Here is a 24,176-nt window from a genome sequence, read left to right on the forward strand (position 1 = left end):
TTTTCATGCTTTAGTAAATTGATATAACAAATATGGGGCATGTATTCTTAATACATAGTTTTGTTTCTTTGTTTTTCTCCTAGAAATGTATGAAATAAATGGGCAATTTGGGCATTTTGTGAAAAATAGGTATGTCCCTGCTGGACTGATTGGACAATTGTAGTGCAGTGGGGTTGGTGCAGTTTGACAGACAGGCAGGGACCACAGAAAATTCAATATAATTGAGTCTTTATTTTCAGAACTCACACTTATGTCTGTCCTCCAGATCGCAGCCGGGTTTCCATAAACACAGTCCAATTGTCATTGACATCTCTGTGCCTTTTGGTTGTGTCAGCTGCCTGGAAGTCCCTGGCTCTGTGTTAGCTCTACACAGTCCTGGGGTTGCACAGAGACAACTGCTCTGCAACTTGGAAACTCCAACACTGACGCACCCAAACCAAAACTGACAGATTTAAATAGAATCATGGCCATAGAGCCACTTCCAAAACCCGGAGTGGAGAGAGGGATTTGCCCTACTACCAAACCTGCAAATCCCTCTAAAAATAAAAGCCCTTAACGGCTTTTCCTAAGAATCTGACTGGGTCACTACTTGGACCCAATCCACTCTTTCTTTTATTTTGCCTTGTGACTCACATGCATCCTGCTGTGAACATAAGGCACTCCAGTGTGTTTAATAGGACTCTGTCCGCATCCTGGGGGACACATTGACCATCACATATGATCCCCCTCACTGCCTTGCAACAATGTATAGAAAAATTCTCATCAATTAGTTGCCATTGATGTTTCCAGGAGGAATAACCAAGGACTCATACAATGATCAGTTCTAGAATGGTTTTTATGTTTTCATGTTTAAATATCCACTTAATGTTAGGAGAGGTGACGGGTCTATAACTGGAGGTGAGCAAATAGATTGCAGGACCTTGGTTCAGAATTGGCTCACTGAATTGATTCACTCACCTCGTGGTGACAGTAGCTTGTGGCCTGTGGATGGGAGCCCTGCGAACCGCCTCCTAGTTGTTGGAAATCTGGCACCTCTTTTGAATGATAGTCCTTGCGGAATGTCATGCATGCCTCAATCAGAAGAGGTGCCAGGGATTCAGGCATATAGGATGCGGTTTGCAGAGCTCACGTTCAGCAGCCAGGTTACTACTAACCGATTAGCTCATTTCTAATATTTTTGTATAAAAATGATTTGATGAAAAATCTACTTACATCAATGGAGCAACCTAACATTGATCCTCTTTTCAGAGCTTTATCCATTATTTCAAAAAAGTTTTTGGGTGCATTTTTGTTTTCATAAGCTTCGGAAACTCCCCCAGTGAAATCTTCCATGGCTTCTATGGTACTGCCACCTTTTAGTGCTTCATAACTACCATTGAGCCTAGAACAAAACATAGATTACACGCAGTGGGCAATCACGCTTGTGCCAGTTGTTAGATTTTAAAGTAGAAAGAAATGAAAAGTGGATAATGGTTTTAGGGATATTTTAGATTCTAAATCCTGCTGAGAAAATAAATATCATGATGCCAGTTTTCTAGCATATATAATTTTTGCAAACAATTTCTGCTTGTGGCAATGTATTAGAGTCTGTTCATATTATGTTCAACAATATGTTAAAGGGGTATTCTAAAGTTTTCTCTAGAGCAGATCACAGCTCTGCAGTCTCTTACTTCCTGGATGCTCAAGTGGCTGGTGCTTTTTCTTGAGTGAAGGTTCTGGTGAGCGGTTTTGTCCTACTACAACATATTAACTGTCTGTCATAGTTCTGAAGTCTACAACTGTTATCAGTATATTTGATTATAGATAGAGCAGGACATTTGAACAAGCTCACAACTCAGGAAAGTGAGAGCCATGATTAGAAGAACTGCGTAGGAGCTGAGTAGGAGGGAGGAAGGGAGGGTGAGCACCTAACTGCTGGATAGAAATCAATGGGCTGGACGGAGCTGACTGGAATGTTAGGAGTTAACTGTTCTCATAAAATATAACTACTGCACACACTCAGCCAGGTTCTTTTGGTCTATCTCCTTGGAATTAAGCTATACGCTATGTAAGAGTTAGGCTGCCGTCACACTATCAGGATTTCGTCAGCATTTTACATCAGTATTTGTAAGCCAAAACCAGGAGTGGAACAAATAGAGGAAAAGTATAACAGAAACATATGCACCACTTCTGTATTTATCACCCACTCCTGGTTTTGGCTTACAAATACTGATGTAAGATACTGACCAAATACTGATAGTGTGACGGCAGCCTAAAACTTCGCAACAGGAGAATAAAAGATAGAAAAAACAAGTCAGTTACAAACTTGCTTAATTTCATGCGGTCTAACAAACAAAATTAATGTGATACCATGAGAATACCCCTTCAAAGATGTGCTATCACATTTCACTCCAGAAAAGTGCAGCTGAGTAGCTATAAAATTCAAGTGTATGCTAAAAGACAGATTTTCTTCGGTACCATTAGAGATTGCAGACCTATAGATAATTTAACAGACGCAATGTAAACAGAAACTTACAGGTTTTAGGTCATTAAAAAATATACATTTTTATTGTTGAAATTCATAGGATTTTCGGCAAGATTTGAACTCACTTTGCGTAAGCTTTTTCCAGTAGTGCACTCCAGAACTCATTGAGATCAGCGGAGTGAAGAAATACCAGACGATTTTTAAAGGTAGGTAGTCGATCATCAATAACAACATCAATCCACTCATTATGTTGCCAAAACTATAAGAAAAGACGCAAATGTAATTATGATAATATGTAAATGCCACCGATCTTTGAACTAGAAATATAGAGATAGGAAAAGAAGGCAAATGATATCATTGAAAAACATGACAAATGCCTATCCTCTCACTGACCATGCATTTTAACAAATTTTGTGCATCCTGCAATTGACCGTTACTTAAAGCACTATGGCCACGATTCAACAAAACTTTTATACCAAATAAGTGGCGACAAAAGCTTCAAAAAGTTGCAATTTTTTTAGCCAAAATTTTTTAACTTTTTTGTTTTTACACCAGTTTTTTCCATCTCAGCCAAAAAAACTCTTTATTTTTAAACAAAGAAAACGATTGATTAGAATTTTATGTTTTTTATATTTTAAAAAACTTTTTTACTTTACTTTACACTGTATTTTCTAGTCCACACAGGGAACTTAATCCTTCAGTCACTTGATCGGTTGTACCATACTTGGCAATACTTCAATATTGCAGTCAATATATAGTGAAAACTATGGTCCCTTATGAAACCCTGCACATGGCTGTGCTTCACAGGAAGCCCAAGATGGCGGCTCTTCAACAGGCCTGTGGCTGCAATGGAAATCTTCAACACCATTACAGTTCCAATATAGTATATGAGATTTATAGAAATTTCATGCCCACTGTAGTTTATTTTTTTTTAACACAGCAGGCAATGACAGAGATGATAATTTTGTAATCAGCAACATATCAATTTTTGTTGCCTTAAATATGCATTTTATTTGCAGATTTTCCCAAGAGACTTGAATGAGATGAAGAAGATCTGCAGATAAAGAAGCACATGCATTTGAAAATGTTTTTCACAGAGGAAATGCACTAAAGTTATTTACAGATTACATTAGTTTTTATCCAAAAAGTTTTGTCATAGCCAAGTAAGATCAAGTTTCCAAAAAACAATTACATTCAATATATGACATAGGAGACAAAAACCGCATGCATAAAGTGCACTAAAACATGCAAATATGAAAAAACACCAGTAAGCTAAGTTAGCTAATTGGATCAGAAATTCTGTAGAAAATCTGCAGCATCTAAAGCTCAGAAATGCAAGAAATGCTCATTGTGAAAATGTAGCCGAACACAGCAGTGTTTGCAGTGTGCTCTGGTCCTTGGCCTGCCCAGTACACTCACACTCAGTATATAATGTTATATCATGAAGCTGGGGGGGTTACACAGAACAGACAGGGCACTTCTGGGTCCTAAGCAGAAAAAAAGCATAAGGAGAGTCTCAGAATGGATTCATAGACTGGCACTTACTGCCATTTTTAACCATTTGGTGCTTGGTAGCTAAAAACACACAAACTGCATTTTGCTTCTAGACTTTTTTCTGCGTTTTTATTCGCCGATGAGGTTCTTCAAAATGTAGTATGCTAAACTATAAATTAACATAAAGTGATATTTCTAGAAAAAAATGCATGGAATAAATGCCACTAAAAACTTGTCATTTAACAAAAACAAAACCTCCATGTGTGAAACCATCCATTTTGTAGAAAAAGATGAATGCAGAGCAAGTTGTGAATGAGCCTTAACATACCAAAAGATATACCAAAATGATTCCTCCTTTTCAGAACATTTAGCCAAATCTCATCTAAAAATTGTCAGTATTTGAGAAGAGATTAGAAGCACAAGAGAAAAAGGATTGTATATGATTTATCACATCTTTTCTTTATAATACACTAGCTGATGAGCCCGGCGTTGCCCGGACATAGTAACTAATTGTGATTAGTTATAGCACCTCACTTCTCTCATTTTCCCCCTCACATCTCACATTTTCCCCTTCACTCCTCTCATTTCCCCCCCTAACACCTGTCATTTTGACCTCACACCTGCCCTCAGTATATACCTGTATGTCATCTCCTCCTGTATATAGTATATACCGGTGTATCATCTCCCCTTTTTATAGTATAGACCTGTGTGTCATCTCCTCCTGTATATAGTATACACCTGTGTGACATCTCCTCCTGTATATACACTGCTCAAAAAAGTAAAGGGAACACTCAAGTAACACATCCTAGATATGAATGAATTAAATGTTCTCATTGAATACTTTATTCTGTACAAAGTTGAATGTGCAGACAACAAAATCACACAAAAATCATCAATGGAAATCACATTTATTAACCAATGGAGGTCTGGATTTGGAATCCCACTCAAAATCAAAGTGGAAAATCCAATTACAGGCTGATCAATCTTCAATAGAAATGCCTCAAGACAAGGAAAGGATGCTCAGTAGTGTGTGAGTGGCCTCCATGTGCCTATATGACCTCCCAACAATGTGCGGGCATGCTCCTGATGAGGTGGCGGATGGTCTCCTGAGGGATCTCCTCCCAGACCTAGACTAAAGCATCTGCCAACTCCTGGACAATCTGTGGGGCAATGTGACGTTGGTGGATGGTGCGAGACACGATGTCCCAGATGTGTTCAATCGGATTCAGGTCTCAGGATCAGACAGGCCAGTCCACAGCTTCAATGCCTTCATCTTGCAGGAACTGCTGACACACCCCAGCCACATGAGGTCTGGCATTGTCCTACATTAGGAGGAACTAAGGGCCAACCGCACCAGCATATGTTCTCACAAGGGGTCTAAGGATCTCGTCTCGGTTCCTATTGGCAGTCAGGCTACCACTGGTGAGCACATGGAGGGCCCTGTAGCCCTCCAAAGAAATGCCACCCCACACCATTACTGACCCACTGCCAAAGCGGTCATGCTGAAGGATGTTGCAGGCAGCAGATCTCTCTCCACGGCGTCTCCAGACTCTGTCACATCTGTCACATGTGCTCAGTGTGAACTTGCTTTCATCTTTGAAGAGCACAGGGTGCCAGTGGCGAATTTGCCAACTCTGGTGTTCTGTGGCAAATGCCAAGCGTCCTGCGGCAAATGCCAAGCGTCCTGCATGGTGTTGGGCTGTGAGCACAACCCCATCTGTGGACGTTGGGCACTCAGACCATCCTCATGGAGCCGGTTTCTAATCGTTTGTGCAGACACATGCACATTTGTGGCCTGCTGGAGGTCATTTTGCAGGGCTCTGGCAGTGCTCCTCCTGTTCCTCATTGCACAAAGGCTGAGGTAGCAGTCCTGCTGCTGGGTTGTTGCCCTCCTCCGGCCCTTCCACATCTCCTGGTGTACTGGCCTTTCTCCTGGTGGCGTCACCAGCCTCTGGACACTACGCTGACAGACACAGCAAACCTTCTTGCCACAGCTCGCATCGATGTGCCATCCTGGATGAGCTGCACTTCCTGAGCCACTTGTGTGGGTTGTAGAGTCCGTCTCATGCTACCACGAGTGTGAAAGCACAACCAACATTCAAAAGTGTCGTGCTTTGATAAGCCAGCAGGTGTTTGTTTGACCCAATAAGCGTTCCTGTGTCTCTACCTCTGAAAGCAGCCGAGTGAGTCAACTTACCAAAACATAAAAACAAGGCCAAGTACACAGGGCTATCCTTGTTAACATAGCAAAACAATTGATGTGAAGCATATGTGGTCCTTTAGCTTGGTTCGATCATGCGCTCATCATGCCTAGCTTTTTTTTCTCATACCGAAGTAGCTTTTTTTCCTTTCTGTGTGGTGAAGTTGTACTATAAAATATGTATTACTAGCATGTCCAATACTACTGATAAAATTATTAACATTTTGATGACTTAATACTTCTTACATATAAAAAGATAATCTATGCTTTATCATGTGCTTCTTTAAAATACAAACTAAAGAAAATTGTAATTTATATTAAGTGATATATATCCTTTTACCAGCATAATAATACTAACAAGAAAATATACTACTACTACTACTACTACTACTAATAATAATAATAATGTAATCTAATGTATGCAATGTTACCTGAAAATGAAAAATGCCAGCATAGCCAGTGCCGAAAGACTGATCAGGTGGAACCACTCTGTGCAGCACCTTCTCATTGAGAGTAAGAGAAGCAATAGCAGCCAGAAACCAGCAGTCGCCTATAAAACAAAAACAGGTTCTGAGAATTTTTTTGTCAACTATATATATTATATATATATTGTAAATCACTAAAGCTCACCAACTCTTACGTGCACCCATCCTTCTTTTCAGTATGTGTGTCATCTATATTTTACGGGTCTCACACGTACCCAATATAACCTATGGTGCCGCTCACATGACCATGTTTTTACAGAGACCGTGTGTCCGTGCAAACTTCAATTTTTACCCTTACAATGTCCCTTCTATATGCTGCCACTCTTCCACATTGTAGCTTCACACTCTCCCTTATTTTTTACACTGCACCCCATACTGTGTCTTCACACTATCCTTCCTTCTGTATACTTCCTCCCCTTGCTGTGTCCATTCACTTTCCCTCCTTCTGTATAATGCTCCCACTTGTCTTCTAACTCTCCTGTTGTATACTATTCCCTCATACTCTGTCCTTACAATTTCCCTTTCTGCAATCACTCTGTATAATGCCCCCTCCATATTGTTTATTCACACAATATCCATCCTTCTATACACTGCCACATACTACACCCACACACTGACCCTCCTCCTGTATACTATCCTCCATAGTATACTCACACCATACATCCTTCTTTATATTGTCCCCTGTCAATACTGTGCTGTCTGATTATCAATTCTTCTGTACACTGTCACCACATACTGCCTCACACTATCTCTCCTTCTGTATTCTGGACCTCCGTCCCCATACATACACGCACCCACACACTGTGCTCTCACATTTTTCTTAGCATCTATACCCCACATTTCAATTCTACAGGAAAATTGCCATAAATCTTTGACTCCATTAGGGAACACGTAATTTCTCCCTTACCTTCGCCACCTGCGCTGCACTGTAGCGACATTAGCAGTGTGACCAGGTGACCTCATCTCGCTAAAGCACGATCAGCAGTGTGCACTCTACTGCAAGTCGGGGTTTGCTAGTTTGTATGGCAGAGAGTATGTGGGATAAAAAAATCTGACGCTGTCACTGCACACCAAAACTTTTAGTGCCTTGTAGCAAATACACCCTTAGTCTTTAGTCACATTTACTTGTAGAGGTGACAAGGTTTCCTATTATTAGTACAGTTATAGCAGAAGTGGTCGAAGACCATTCAGTAGACACTACCCTACACAGGAGATGGTCTAAAACCACTCCCCCAGAAAACATTTAGTCTCTGCAATTGGTCTGAAACCACTTAGCCTACTAGCACATGCCTTGAGGATTTGTAGTGCACCCACAGACAATTACAGACCACAATCTTTCAGTTTTAATGCATAGTTCATCAAACACGGCTCACTATCTAAACTTATACAGCCCAAGGATGCTCGATGTTGCGCTCCATGGCCAGATCTACTACATCACTATAGGGGAAAATAAATATATCTATTCTTTATACATTCTATATGTAAAAAAAATAAAGACATTGAGGTACAGTGCTGTGCAAAAGTTTCACGCAGGTGTGGAAAAAACATGGCATCAGTAAAAATACTATAAAAAATAAAAGTGTTTGCATTTTGTTAATTGATAAACATAAACTAAGTGAATGAACATAAAAGAAATAAATATCAAGTCAATATTTGGTGTGGCCACCCTTTTCCTTCAAAACAGTAACAAAGTATCATTTCCTCTAGATATACAGTGGTGGAAAAAAGTGTTTGCCCCCTTCCTGATTTCCTATTCTGTTGCATGTTTGCCATACTTAAATGTTTCAGATCCCCAAATAAATGTAAATATTAGACAAAGATAACACAAGTAAACACAAAATGGAGTGTGAAATGACGGTCTTTATTAGTAAGGAAAAAAGAAATTCAAACTTACAGGGTCCGGTGTGAAAAAGGATTGCAACCCCCCCCCCCCCCCCCTCCTTTAAAACATAAATTAACTGTGGTTTTTCACATCTTTGAGAATAATATTCAGACAGCCCAATGTGGTGGTGAATGCACAAGTTATGGGTACCGGAGTCCCATATGTAGGCCTGATTACTGCCACACCTGTTCTCAATCAAGAAATCACTTAACTGGGACCTGCCTGACAAAGTGAAGCAGACCAAAAGATCCTCAAAAGCCAGACATCATGCCGCCATCCAAAGAAATTCTGGAACAAATGAGATACAAAGTAATTGAGATCCATCAGTCTGGAAAAGGTTATAAAGCCATTTATAAAGCTTTGGAACTCCAGCAAACCACAGTGAGAGCCATTATCCACAAATGGCAAAAACATGGAACAGTGGTGAACCTTCCCAGGAGTGGCTGGCTGACATAAATTATCTCAAGAGCGCAGTGATGACTCATCCAAGAGGTCATAAAAGACCCTACAGCAACAGTCAAAGAACTGCAGGCCTCACTTACCACAGTTAAGGTCAGTGTTCATGACTCCACCATATGAAAGAGACTGGGCAAAAATGGCCTGCATTGCAGAGTTCCAAAACGAAAACCACTGCTGAGCAATAAGAACATAAAGTCTTGTTTCAGTTTTACAAGAAAACATCTTGATGTTTGTGAGAATAGTCTGTGGACTGACGAGACAAAAGTTTAACTTTTTGAAAGGTGTATGTCCTATTACATCTAGCGTAGAAGTAACACGGCATTTCAGACAAGGAACATCATACCAACAGTAAAATATGTTGGTAATAGTGTGATGGTCTGGGGCTGTGAAAACACTTATGGAGTCAAACCCATCACTACATCTGTAGATAAATTCCTAAAAGAGTATATTTTCCAAAATAGGGTCACTTGAAGGGGAACTCTGCACTTCTAGAAATTAGGGGTTATATATATGAAGTCCGAATACAATTCTAGGAAAATCTGTGCTCCAGGAGGCAAATAGCGCTCCGTCCCTCCCGAGTCTCGCTCTGTGGCTAAGCAGTACTGTACAGCTACATACAGGGTATCTCTCCATTCAGCAGAAATTGTGGGACAAATTTTCGTGTCACTTTTTACCCATTTCCCAGTGTGAAAATGTAAAATCTGGGGCTAAAACAAAATTTTGGTGGTAAAAATGTAATTATTTTTTCTTCACAGCCCAGTGGTATAAAATTCTGTGACACACCTGTGTTGTAAATATGATCTCTGCACACCTAGGTGTCACTTAGAGGTCACTTAAGGGGTGGGTTCTGCTACCTCAGGGGCTCTACCATTATGACATGGCACCCTCAAATCAGTCCAGCAAAATCTTCTAAGCTTTTCACTGAGCCTCAAAAGTAGTTTTAGACCACATATGGGGTATCAGTGTACTCAAGAGAAATTGAAAAACTAATTTTGTGGCCTGTTTTCTCCTGTAATCCCTGTGAAAATAAAAAAATTTTAGGCTAAAAAATATTTTTGAGGGATCATGTGATTTTTTATTTTCACGGCTCAACGCTATAAACTTTTGTGAAGCACCTGGTGTATCAAGGTGCTCACCATACATCTGGACATCTAGATAAGTTCCTTGAGGAGTCTAGATTCCAAAATGGGGTCACATGTGGGGGATTTCCACTCCTATGGCACATCAGGGGCTCTCCAAAATGCAACATGGCGCCCTCTAATGATTCCAACAAATTTTGCATTCAAAAAGTCAAATGGCGCCCCTTCCCTTCCGCACTCTGCTATGCGCCCAAACAATAGTTTTCTGCCACATATGGGGTATTGGTGTTCTCAGGAGAAATTGCAAAACAATTTTTGGGGTCCATTTTCTTATGTTACACTTGTGAAAATAAAAAAAAATGGATCTAAAGTAAAATTTGTATGAAAAAAAATTAAATGTTAATTTTTTCCTTTCACATTCCACTAATTCCTATGAAGCACCTGAAGGGTTAATAAGATTCTTGAATGTGATTTTGAGCACCTTAATGGCTGCAGATTTTAGAATGGTGTCACTTTTGGGTATTTCCTGTCACATAGGCCCCTCAAAGTAACTTCAAATGTGATGTGGTCCCTTAAAAAATGGTATGTAAATTTTGTTGGAAAAATTAGAAATCGCTGATCAACTTTTAACCCTTATAACTTCGTAAGAAAAAAAATCTGTTTCAAAAATTGTGCTGATGTAAAGTAGACAAGTGGGAAATGTTATCTATTAACTATATTACATGACAAAACTCTCTGATTCAAGGGTCTAACAGTTAAAAGTTTGAAAATTGACAAATTTCTGATATTTTCACAAATAAACGCAACTCCTATCAAACAAATTTTACCAGTGTCATGAAGTACAATATGTCACAAGAAAACAGTCTCAGAATCACTAGGATCCATTGAAGCTTTCCAGAGTTATAACCACATAAAGTGACACTGGTCAGAATTGAAAAAAATGGCCTGGTCAGGAAATTGAAAACAGGCTTGGGGATGAAGGGGTTAATATACGGATATTCAAATTTAAAGGATGGCAATGTGCAATGTAGTGTATTTTTCGGACTATAAGACTCCAAAAATTGAGGAAAATGGGGGTGAGTCTTATAGTCCGGGTGTATCTGCTGTGGATGGATTGTCAAATTTAAAGGATGACAATGTGCAATGTAGCGTATTTTTTGGACTATAAGACTCCAAAAATTTGGAAGAAAATGGGGGTGCGTCTTATAGTCCAGATGTATCAGTGGGTCATAAGTGTCAGGAGCCAGCTGCTGTGGCTAACCCTGTGCCCACTGCTAAAGAGAAATGAATATTCACTGCTCCCCATGCCTATAGTCAGCACAGAAGCCCGCACCAAGAGGTAGGAGGGACTATGGGCCTGCGGAGCAATGAATATTCATTTCTTATTTCTCTTTAATAGCGGCACAGTGTTAGCAGCAGCCCCCGGCTTGTACAGCTGCTGGGCTATAAAGTGTGACGTCTATTAAAGATCAATGAATATTCATTGCTCTCCACAGTTCTTCATGCCTACGGGAGTGGAGAACAGTGAACATTCCTTCCCTTTAGTAGCGGACACACATGATCGCCAGGCAGCTGCAGGAAGCTACTAACACTGTGCCTGCTATTAAAGAAGATGAATATTCACTGGCCCACAAGCCTAGTGTCCCAGGTATGGGGACCAATAACCATTCCGGCAGCTGTCCTCTGCTTGTAAGCAGCGCATGAGTCACTGCCCTGTGCTGCTTACAAACATAAATCAGCTGCTGGCATCAGAACAGGATGCTTCAAGGGAGCGCAGGGAAGGTAAGTAGTATGGTTTGTTTTTTTCTGATGGGGGCCATGCATACCAGGATGGGTATGAGGGGGCCAGGCATATCATGATGGGGATGGGGACCATGTTTATCAGGATAGGGATGAGGGGACCATGCCTAGCAAGATAAGGATGAGGGGGCTGTGCCTAACCAGGATAGGGATGAGGGGACCATGCAAACCAGGATGGGGATGAGGGGACCATGCATACCAGGATGGAGATGAAAGGACCATGCATACCAGGATGGGGATGAGGGGACCATTTAGAACTGGATTGGGGACATATACTGTGGAGCGGCCCCCAGACGCAGGGCAGCGGGGTACTCCGTACCGGGTCTCTCGGTTCTAGGAATGTCACGGTGGCCTGACCCGGTCTGTGGCCCTGCTAAGGGGCGCCCAATAAAAGGTGTAGGTGATGGTGTTGGTAGCAGTAAATGACGAGGACACAGGGATGCAGTCTCTTTACCTCTTTACTGAAGGCTTCGGCATCCACAATCCAGAGCACTGCTAACAGGGCTGGCTGAGACCGGCCGGTCCAAAGGCACATCCAGAGTTCCCTTTGCAGGTGGAAATCAGTAGCCTTCCTACTAGCGCCTGGGTCTTGTAGTACCTCCCTGCTGAGCACCACAGGATAGTCCTCACAACTGTCATGTATGTTTTTGTTCTCTCTCTCCGTCCCCCAGATGGTTTGGATAGGACGCACCCGTATGACGGGGTAGGCCTGGAGTTATTTTATAGGGACCCTAGAGACGCCCCTCTCCCACAATTGCCTCTGTTGTCTTCATTAGGTGTAAAAGGTGAGACAGCCAACCTAAAGTTAACTGCCCTGCCGTAGTTCAAAGTAATGCATAGAGCCTATTACTTCCTCGGCATTCCGGCCGCGGGCTACGCGCCTCAGAAGGATGTTGCTGATCTTCGAGCACGACTCCTTCTGGTTTTATCTCCTTTGTGCTGTGATCTCGTTTCTCACTTCTCCACAATATACCTCGCTTCGTGTCCTTTCTTAGGATGCCGCTGCAAAGAGGTGCAGGCGCGGCTCCGTAACGATCTGTCCTTTTGCTAGGCCACTGTCAGGATCCCACCCCTGACAGGGACCCCCCTGAATCTTCCCAAGTAACGCTCTCCTCTCACTAGATGTTACCTGGGCAAAACCCAGTCAGCTTCTCCCTAACTTCCTATCCAACCCCCAGTTTTACCAGAGTGTGAGGAGTGGCCTAATACATAGAACCTTTTGCTCCCCCTGGTGGCCGGAGTGTGAAGTGTAATGTGTGACTGTGATACCTGGTCAGGTGACCTCTTTTAGTGCAATCAGACGTACCATCACTCCCCTTAGCAGCAGAGCGACGTTACTGCAACGATCAGGACTCTGGAGCGCTGCAACTGTATATACCAGGATGGGGGATATTAGTACAGAATTGACCACATTTTTTGCTTAATTTTTTTTTATATTTTCCTCCTCTAAAAGTTTGGTCCATCTTATGGTCCAGTGCGTCTTATAGTCCTGAGACATAAAAGTACACAAAGAATGGGAGACGTTTATTAGCATCCTGGATAGGACCTGTGCACAATATATACCCTATAGAAATAAACAAACATACTAGAAATAGGAGGAAACTAATATGGCTAAATAGAGCTGTAAGGGGCGCAATAAGTGACAAAAAGAAAGCTTTTAGAGAATTAAACTTACCAAGGTCTCCTTGACAGACATCTGTTCTTGAAGCGTCACCTAAAATAAACTCAGGATCTTTAACAATTTCCTGGAAAACAAGAAAAAAAAAAACTGTCAAAATATTTTAAATACGGTCTGTGGCTTTATGCTCTCTTTGGATAAAGGACTTAATATTACTAATGTAATGTATTAAGAATGAAAGGTTTTGCTGAAAAAAAATAGAAAAATAAAACTTTGACAACTAACCTTTGCCAGAAAAAATAGTTGGCAATGTATACACATTTAAAATCAATACTTAATCATCACATTAAACTTATATACAGGGAGCACACATCACTGTAGCCTTGCAGCTCTGGGGTTATGGGTTAAAATCCACCAAGGACAACATCTACAAGGAGTTTGTATGTTCTCCCCATGGATACTTCAGTTTCCTCCCACACGCCAAAGACCTAACTATTGGTAATTTAGATTGTGAGCCCCAATGGCCACAGTGATAACATTATCTGCAAAGCGCTGTGAAATGGGATGGAGCTACATTAGTAAGCATAATAAAGTTTATATGTCATTGTTTACATACACAGATCAGCCAAGACAGTAAAAGCAAATGGAACAATTATGAGAGTCCCTCTTGTTTCTCAAAAATAGCTCTAATATCTTTTGAGGCATTAACTCAACAAGAATTCTGAAGTTATAATATGGTATCTAGAATGAAGATATTAGGAACTAATCCATTAACCCCTTAAGAACAGGGGTATTTCCATTTTTACGTGTCCATTTTTTACTCCTCTTCTTCCCATGGCCATAACTTTTTTTTTTTTTTAGAAAAATAAAAAACACTGAATAATATCCCTTACAGCAATGTTCCCCAAGTCCGGTCCTCAAGAGCCACCAACAGGTCATGTTTTCAGTATTTCCTTATTATTGCACAGGTGATAATTCCATCACCTGCACAGGCAATAATTCCATCACCTGTGCAATACTAAGGAAATCCTGAAAACATGACCTGTTGGTGGCTCTTGAGGACCGGAGTTGGGAAACACTGCCTTACAGGGTCATGAAGGAACCCATATGAAAAATACCAAAAAAACACCTTCACACTAAGACCAAAAAGTAATGAAAATATAAATTTTATTAAGACAAACATACAAAAACATAAAACCAGGGCAGTAACCACCAGTGCAGCAGCAACAGTGGGACACACACAGGAACAACCTCAATGTAAAGGTATATACAGCAGTAACAAAAAAGTGATATCCAGCTTAGTATAACATGAGTATAGTTAAGGTGCAAAAAATGCATATGGAGCAAATAACAAAGCAAATTAAATACTAGTGTAGATCATAGCATATACATGTCTATACAAATCTCCACAGCGCACCTATAAAAACAATGAAGTAAGCTAAGCCATATATAGATACTGCAAAGAAAAAGTTTAGATATAGTTACCAGGAGGAAGAACCCGGGGACCCACCACACCCGACGCGCGTTTCGCACTGAAATGCTTCGTCCAGGGGTGGACGAAGCATTTTTTTTTTCTGTCAATATGGCCATATGAGGGCTTGTTTTTTGCGAGACGAGTTGTACTTTTCAATGGCACCAATTGTTTTTGAAATTTTTTTTACCATGTTGACTAAATGTAAAAACTGACATGCCATTATGAATCTCCATATTATGAGTTCACAGACACAAACATGTCTAGGCTCTTTTTTATTTAACCCCTTAACGACCGCAGATATGCCTTTTAATGGCAGCAATTAAGGGTACTTACTGTATGCAGTGCTGCTTTTTTACGGTGCTGAGAAATAAGTGTATAGCGCCCCCTGAGTGAGAATTTCTCCAGTGTTTTGGCTACCGAGGGTAGCCGAGACCCCAGAGAACATGATTTGGGTCGGTTTTTACCGGGGCGGGGTTAATGACACGCTTCCTGCTCGTGCATGTTAAATGCCACAGTCAGAGTTTGACAGCGGCATTTAACATGTTAACAGCCACGGGTAGATCGTGATTCCACCCGTGGCTGTTAGGGGCACATGACAGGTGATCAGATCAGCTGTCATGTGCCAGAAAAGGTGCGGGTTCCACTGATAAGGGGAGGCATCCAATGTCAGATATATCAGTCATTGGACGTTAAGGGGTTAAAGAGAATCTGTCACCAATATTTTTCTACCTCATCTGACAGGAGCATGATATGAGAGCAGAGACCCTGATTCCAGTAATGTATCACTTACTGGGCTGTCATTTGTTAAAACCACTTTTTATCTGTCATGATTTTTATGCCATGATTTTCAACTTTGTATTAATAGTTATTGATTATAAAATCAGTTAATACAAAATTAAATGTAACACTTTATTATTAGTTTTTATTTATTCATTCTTACTTTAGCCACCGAGGGCTGCCATTTTCATTTGGGGGTATGCAAGAGTCTGAGCAGGATAGTTACATACCTCACTTATGGCAGCCCCTTGGCATAAGAGCGTGCAGTCAGATGGTGACAGCGTCTCTTGTATTGAGACTGCACCTCCTGCCTGTAGCTGGGACCTGGGCACTGACCCTGGGATGTCCAGATCACAGCCATGGGAGGAGATCGCAGCCATAATTGTGGATCCTGCAGTGTATGCTTTGAGCTGCACTTTTCCCTAACATTGCATGCATTTTTAAGTCAGTGCATGTCATGACAGGAGCCTGCACAGGGAGGAAGTGCCGCCTGGAAGGTAAGTAGAAGCTTTTTTAAAATTTTTCCTTTGCATTGAATATATAGAGGCCATATACCAGGATGGGGCATATACCAGAATAGGTAATGCGTGATCTCACTCTATTCACTTCTATGGGAGCAGTGGTGTAATGGGTTACTCCGCTCTGACAAATGCTATTATACCAAGATTATCAATGCTCTCTACTTCACCTGTCAATGTAGTCATCAACTGGTTGATCAAGAGAAATGCGAAAAATGCGATGCCATAGGTTTAGATTTAAAAAAAAAAAAATCAAGTTCAAGCTATTATTTCTACACTGAAGAGAAATATAAAAGCACAACACTTTTGTTCCCATTTTTCATGAGCTGAACTCAAAGATCTAAGACTTTTTCTATGCACACAAAAGGCCTTTTTCTCTCAAACATCGTTCACAAATTTGACTAAATCTGTGTTAGTGAGACCTTCTCCTTTGTAGAGATAATTCATCCACCTCACAGAAGTGGCATATCAAGATGCTGATTAGACAGCGTGATTATTGCACAGGTGTGCTGTAACGATTCCACCCCTCAGTGTATTTTAGGACACAGTGATTGACAGCTCAGTATTCCAGTCTAGTGCTGGGCATGTTGAGTGGTCTGTGTTTTGATTGACAGCTCGACAACCCAGTCTGAGACTGGAAGGTGCTGAGATCTCATCTGATGCTCCCTGTTCCCTTGATTCCTCAGCTATCTAACTGGGCTTGCAGTCCCAGATCCCCTCACAGTCCCAGATCCCCTCACAGTAGATTTTTTTGTTTTCTAAGTTATGATAAAATGTTTAGACTACTGGGCATTGCTTGGAGGCCTAGACGATTAGCCCGTTACCCATAAACTGCAATATACACTGCTCAAAAAAATAAAGGGAACACTTAAACAGAATATAACTTCAAGTAAATCAAACTTCTGTGAAATCAAACTGTCCACTTAGGAAGCAACACTGTTTGACTATCAATTTCACATGCTGTTGTGCAAATGGAATAGACAACAGATGGAAATTATTGGCAATTATCAAGACACACTCAATAAAGGAGTGGTTCTGCAGGTGGGGACCACAGACCACATCTCAGTACCAATGCTTTCTGGCTGGCAAGAAGGTTTGCTATGTCTGTTAGCGTAGTGTCCAGAGGCTGGAGGCGCTACCAGGAGACAGGAGGCCAGTACACCAGGAGACATGGAGGGGGCCATAGGAGGGCAACAACCCAGCAGCAGGACCGCTGCCAGAGCCCTGCAAAATGACCTCCAGCAGGCCACAAATGTGCATGTGTCTGCACAAACGGTTAGAAACCAACTCCATGAGGATGGTCCGAGTGCCTGACTTCCACAGATGGGGGTTGTGCTCACAGCCCAACACCATGCAGGATGCTTGGCATTTGCTACTGAACACCAGGATTGGCAAATTTGCCACTGGCATCCTGTACTCTTCACAGATGAAAGCAGGTTCACACTGAGCACATGTGACTGACGTGACTAAGTCTGGAGATGCCATGGAGAGTGATCTGCTGCCTGCAATATCCTTCAGCATGACCAGTTTGGTAGTGGGTTAATAATGGCGTGGGGTGGCAGTTATTTGGAGGGCCACACAGCCCTCCATGTGCTTGCCAGAGGTAGCCTGACTGCCATTAGGTCCCGAGATGAGATCCTCAGACCCCTTGTGAGACCATATGCTGGTATGGTTGGCCCTGGGTTCCTTCTAATGCAGGACAATGCCAGACCTCATGTGGCTGGAGTGTGTTAGCAGTTCCTGCAAGATGAAGGCATTGAAGCTATGGACTGGCCCGCCCGTTCCCCAGACCTGAATCTAATTGAACACATCTGGAACTTCATGTCTCACACCATCCACCAACGTCACGTTGCACCACAGACTGTCCAGGAGTTGGCGGATGCTTCAGTCCAGGTCTGGGAGGAGATCCCTCAGACGAACTGCCGCCTCATCAGGAGCATGCCCAGGCATTGTAGGGAGGTCATACAGGCACGTGGAGGCCACACAAACTACTGAGCATCATTTCCTTGTCTTGAGGCATTTCCACTGTAGTTGGATCAGCCTGTAACTTCATTTTCCACTTTGATTTTGAGCATCATTCCAACTCCAGACCTCCATGGGATATTAATTGTGATTTATGTTGATGATTTTTAGGTTTTATTGTTCTCAACACATTCCACTATGTAATGAATAAAGATTTACAACTGGAATATTTCATTCAGTGATATCTAGAATGTGGGATTTTAGTGTTCCCTTTATTATTTTGAGCAGTGTATATTTGCATAGGCGTTGGAGCTGAGTTTCTATATTATGGAGATTATGCAACAGAGTTAAGGTGTTACTTTCATTTTCCAGAGAGGATATTTCTAGTATGATTGGTAAGCATCTGACATTTGGAACTATCCCAATATGTAGTACGTGAAACAATAATATTCGCAAATACCTCCAATTAGAAATGTAGTATAGTTCTTCTGATTCGCTATGTCCTTACTCCATGAGCAGGGCATTGCAGTAGCTCAGGTATCCATGGTTACAACCACTCATATAGTGACAGTTAGTTAGTTGTTAGTGGTTGAAAGCATGGATATGCAAGTTACTGCAATATTCTACACATGGGGTAAGTGACATAGTGAATTAGAAGAACTGTAATAGATTTCTAATTGGAAGAATTTTCTAATATTATTATTACACGTACAACATACTGGGATAGTCTCTTGGAGATGGGAATACCCCTATAAATAGCCAAAGTAATTATTTAGTGTTGGTTTGCCAGCAATGTTTTTCCTACACAAAGCCACTTTTGTCCATTAGTAGTGTTGAGCGATACCTTCCGATATTTGAAAGTATCGGTATCGGATTGGATCGGCCGATATCCAAAAAATATCGGATATCGCCGATACCAATACCCGATATCAATACAAGTCAATGGGACACAAATATCAGAAGTGATCCTGGATGGTTCCCAGGGTCTGAAGGAGAGGAAACTCTCCCTTCAGGCCCTGGGATCCATATTCATGTAAAAAATAAAGAATAAAAATAAAAAATATGGATATACTCACCCACGGACGAGCCCTGGCTGTCACCGCTGCAAGCGTCTGCCTCCGTTCCTAAGAATGCAGAGTGAAGGACCTTCGATGACGTCGCGGTCACGTGAGCGGTCACGCGACCAATCACAAGCCACGACGTCATCGCAGGTCCTACACTCACTGCATTCTTAGGAACGGAGGGTGCCGGTTGCACCGCTGAGGTCCAGGGTCCGTCGGAGGGGTGAGTATATCCATATTTTTTATTTTTATTCTTTATTTTTTACATGAATATGGATCCCAGGGCCTGAAGGAGAGTCTACTCTCCTCCAGACCCTGGGAACCATACGCACACGCCTGGGAACTTATAGGAACTTCCGATTCCGATATCACAAAAATATCGGAACTCGGTATCGGAATTCCGATACAGCGAATATCGGCCGATACCCGATATTTGCAGTATCGGAATGCTCAACACTATCCATTAGTCAATGTTCTTTAAAAACTGGGGTGTGGTGAATGCAGCAGTAATTTAACATTTTAACTAGTTTTTCCGAATAGCTTAGGTTCCCAGAGGGGAGACCTCCATTGACCATAAAGTAGTGGTATAATCTAATCTAATGACATGCCATGAGAGGATGAGACTAACCCTTATAAAATGATTTTTGTTGGCTTTAGCTGATACTAGAGATCGGGTTGCAACAAAAATGCATACGTAAATATGGCTTAAAACCTTAGGAAATGAGTGGAGATGTCTTCATTTTTAAACATGTCTCAAAAATATTTCAAAAGATCACACTTGGATGAATTTTACTGTTTAGCTATATCTAGGTTTGCTTTAGAAAGTGACTTGACAGTGTTTAGGCTTTGGGTGTGTTAGACTTTACGCTCCTGTAATTTTGTTTGCTTTTATGATCTACTTTGGGTGGAGATGTGCCTTGAAAGTAAACATGTAGAGAATCCCATGCATCTAAAAAATGGTGAAATGGAATGTTTAGCATTTTATAGACAGTTGCTACCTTAACAAGGATTTGTTCTACAACAACATGACTGACAGATTTTAACCCCTTCATGACCAGGGGTATTTTCGTTTTTTTTTTATTTTTTCATTTTTCGCTCCCCTCCTTCCCAGAGCCATAACTTTTTTATTTTTCCATCAAAATGGCCATGTAAGGGCTTATTTTTTGTGGGACGTGCTGTACTTATGAACGACATCATTGGTTTTAGCATGTCATGTACTAGAAAACGGAAATAAAATTCCAAGTGTGGTGAAATTGCAAAAAAAGTGCAATCCCACACTTGTTTTTTGTTTGGTGAATCGCGATTTCACCCGCCGCTATTGCAGGCACATGTCAGCTGTTCAAAACAGTTGACATGCCCCGGCTTTGATGTGGGCTCACCGCCGGAGCCTGCATCAAAGCAGGGGATCTGACCTCGAACGTACTATCCCATCTGAGGTCAGAATGGGGTTAAAGTAAAGGCTATGGGATCACTGCTTTACAACATATAGAAATGACAAGGAATTAGGAATTAAAATACTGATTGAAAAACTTAGTTCTTACTTAGTATGACAGATATAGAGAATGTATGGAGCCTTTTGCTACAACAGTGCAATAAAAAAAATTGCAGTAATGTCAAGCAAGAAAGTCAAAGAAATTTCAAATTTCCTACTATATTCTTGAGACTCTCACATATCTACCTTAGGACAATAAAGTAGCACCTGCATCCAATAGATTGTGCCTGGCTCCAGTGTGTCTTTCCAGGATCCTGGCAGGATTTACTGTCCTTGTAATTTTTTAACTGGTGAATGAAGCAAAACTGAGAGACCATGAATCCCTCCGTGGTATTGTCTACCATTAGCAGGTCGCTCACCAAGGGGCAACAGACTTCAGAGGCTGATATTCTCATGTCTGGGGTGAAACAGACTAAGGAAGGTCTAACCATAGCAGAGCTGAACTGGGAGGAAGCTGAGGAACCATGTGGTACGGTTCGACCTGGGTACGTGCTGTGTGACAGAAAGGGAAGTTCAGGGACAGAGGAGGAAATGTGCAATGTGAAACCTGTTGTAAATGCTGTGAAGAATATGATGTGCTGCATAAAAGAAAATAGTAAAGTTGTTCATTTGAAAGTTGAAATGGACTGTATCTCAATCTGTGCAAAACCATCTAAAGGAAGCCTACAGCCGAGCAGAGGAGACCCTGATGGCGCAGAAAGTGGAGTCACAGGTATGCTGAGTAATGGACATTATTTTCATGTGATGGGAGGCAAGGGCACCAGTGCTTTGGTGTCTTCGGCTGTGACTACGGCCCTGGCTCTCCCTCACACTCCGACCAATGATTTTCTACTGGGTTCAGGTTTGGAGACTGGCTAAACCACTCCAGGACTTTGGAATGCTTCATATGGAGACATTGTCATACTTGAAAATTCAGCGATGTCCCATCTTTAATGTTGTGTAAGATGGCTGCCGGACAAGTACTTAAGGGGAGATATGTACAACCATAAAAAGAGAAAAGCGTATGCAAAAGAACAAATGGGATCACCACAACAATATCAAAATACAAAAACAGCTTCTATTGAGAACACCACACAGAAACTTTAAAAACAATTTAAAAAGCCCCCCCCCCCACACACACATGGGTAGAGAGGTCACGGGTCTACAATAATTGGTTAAATGCCAGAAAGAAGTACACTGACAAACCGACCATAATTTATAATGTGATCACATATCAATTTCCCTTTAACCAGGTATATACAGGTTGTTAATTCACAAAGGTATAACCATAATGCAAAACAATGGTATAAATGTCCATGAAAAACAGAATCCTGATAGAATAGTATAACCTCATATATTTAATATGCCCGACAGAGTCAGTCTGTTCAACCCAATCAGTATTTCAAATCAATGTTTATAGGTGAACATCAGAAAATTAACTAACATGCCAATTATAATGCACAATACGAACACATCACGATTTTCCTTTGTCAGATATAAGCATGCTGTTATTTTATAATGGTATACCCATAGCATTTTTAACAATGGTGTACATGCCCACCAGAAAACACAGTATATTACCCAACAGAGGCTGTCACGGTTAAGCGAGCGGTTAAGAATTGGCTGGCAACAAATTTTCAACAGGATTTCCACCTTCAATATGAGCGATCTTACCCAGCCCAACTGGACAATAACCCCTCACATATCGGCAAACTGGGAAAAAATGATAACTCTGGCCGGCTGAAGTCAGTGTACCAGACCCACGCGTATCGACGCAAAAAACGTCTTCCTCAGGGTCAAAAAGATACCAAACTGGTGTGTTCCCAGTGTTTAAATAAGCTGAAAATTTTTTAATTCACCTACCAGGTGTGAGCAGCAATGGCGACACATCAATAACAGTCCGGCGTGTTGAGATATCCACTGCGCATGCGCGAAAACATGTAGTGTCCGAAAAGAACCCAGTCCTACACAGCGCCTGCGCAAATGGCGGTATTCCACTAGAAACATTTAAGGATCAGACTGTATGACCACTATACCTATAAGCTGACGGCGCAAAAATCTGCCACTGTCTATTGCGGTTCAATTCCTTGTTTACAGGTAAGGCGCATGATATAACCGGGTTGTCATGGCAACAACCATGAACCAACTTGACGCATGCACAGATACAAACGGCGCAAACGGCGATATTCCACTGGAAACACTTAAGAATCCAACTGTATGACCACTATACCTATAGGCTGACAGCGCATAAAACTGCCACTGTCTATTGCAGTTAAAATACTCATTTATACATAAAGCGCATAGTATAACCGGGTTGGCATGGCAACACCCTTGAACCAACTCTACGCATGCGCAGATGCAAGAGTAAAGGTACCCAGCCACAGCAGCTTTATGCCCCCGGATACTACATACAGAGCTAGCGGCCATAATAAGGAAGCCGATATCATGCAGCGCAAACGCCAATGGCGGTGAGTCGGTGACTAATAGACGGATGCTTCACAGATAATGTTTCAACAATAACACACTTAAACGGGTATCAACGCATATATTTGTTTGTTTACTTAAAGGGAACCTGTCACCTGAATTTGGCGGGACAGGTTTGCGGTCATATGGGCGGGGTTTTCGGGTGTTTGATTCACCCTTTCCTTACCCGCTGGCTGCATACTGGCCGCAATATTGGATTGAAGTTCATGCTGTGTCCTCCGTAGCACATGCCTGCGCAAGGGAAGATTGCCTTGCGCAGGCATGTACTACGGAGGTCAAAGCATGAACTTCAATCCAATATTGCGGCCAGTATGCAGCCAGCGGGTAAGGAAAGGGTGAATCAAACACCCGAAAACCCCGCCTATATGACCGCAAACCTGTCCCGCCAAATTCAGGTGACAGGTTCCCTTTAATGTTATTTATAATATGCGAATTAACCCCTTAACGACCGCCGATACGCCTTTTAACGGCGGCCGCTAAGGGTACTTAAACCACAGCGCCGTTAGTTAACGGCGCTGTGGAAAAAGTGAATAGCGCCCCCCAGAGTCGGATTTTCTCTGTGGTCTCGGTTGCCGAGGGTAGCAGAGACCCCAGAGAACATGATTCGGGGGGTTTGTACCGACCCCCGAGTTGCGATCGCCGGTAATTAACCGTTTACCGGCGATCGCAACAAAAAAAAAACGCGACTTGCCATTTAATTTCTCTGTTCTCCGATGTGATTGCACATCGGAGGACAGAGAAATGTGGTCACCGATAGCCCCCGATAGCCCCCCAATACTCACCTACCTCCCCCGGTGCTCCTCGTGGCTCCCGATGGGCGCCGCCATCTTTTTCCGGGGAAATAATGGCGGGCGCACTGCGCCCGGCACCCGGATGTTCTTTGGGGTCTCGGCTGCCGGGGGTAGCCGAGACCCCAAAGAACATGATCGGGGTCGGTTTTTACCGACC

General features: G+C 42.0%; 1 protein-coding gene across 1 annotated transcript in view; it reads right to left on the reverse strand.

Annotated features, from left to right (window-relative positions):
* The window catches only part of CAPN9 (calpain 9), a 260,696-nt gene that overhangs the window by 184,802 nt on the left and 51,718 nt on the right, over nucleotides 1-24,176 (reverse strand). The window contains exons 2-5 of the mRNA XM_077289096.1: nucleotides 13,539-13,608; nucleotides 6,590-6,708; nucleotides 2,590-2,723; nucleotides 1,213-1,381 (exon numbers count right to left, since the gene is read on the reverse strand). Of these exons, the coding sequence (XP_077145211.1) occupies nucleotides 1,213-1,381; nucleotides 2,590-2,723; nucleotides 6,590-6,708; nucleotides 13,539-13,608 (492 nt within the window). The remainder of the gene's footprint in view (nucleotides 1-1,212; nucleotides 1,382-2,589; nucleotides 2,724-6,589; nucleotides 6,709-13,538; nucleotides 13,609-24,176) is intronic.

The sequence above is a fragment of the Ranitomeya variabilis genome, chromosome 2 (assembly GCF_051348905.1).
Source record: "Ranitomeya variabilis isolate aRanVar5 chromosome 2, aRanVar5.hap1, whole genome shotgun sequence".
Lineage (NCBI taxonomy): Eukaryota > Metazoa > Chordata > Amphibia > Anura > Dendrobatidae > Ranitomeya > Ranitomeya variabilis.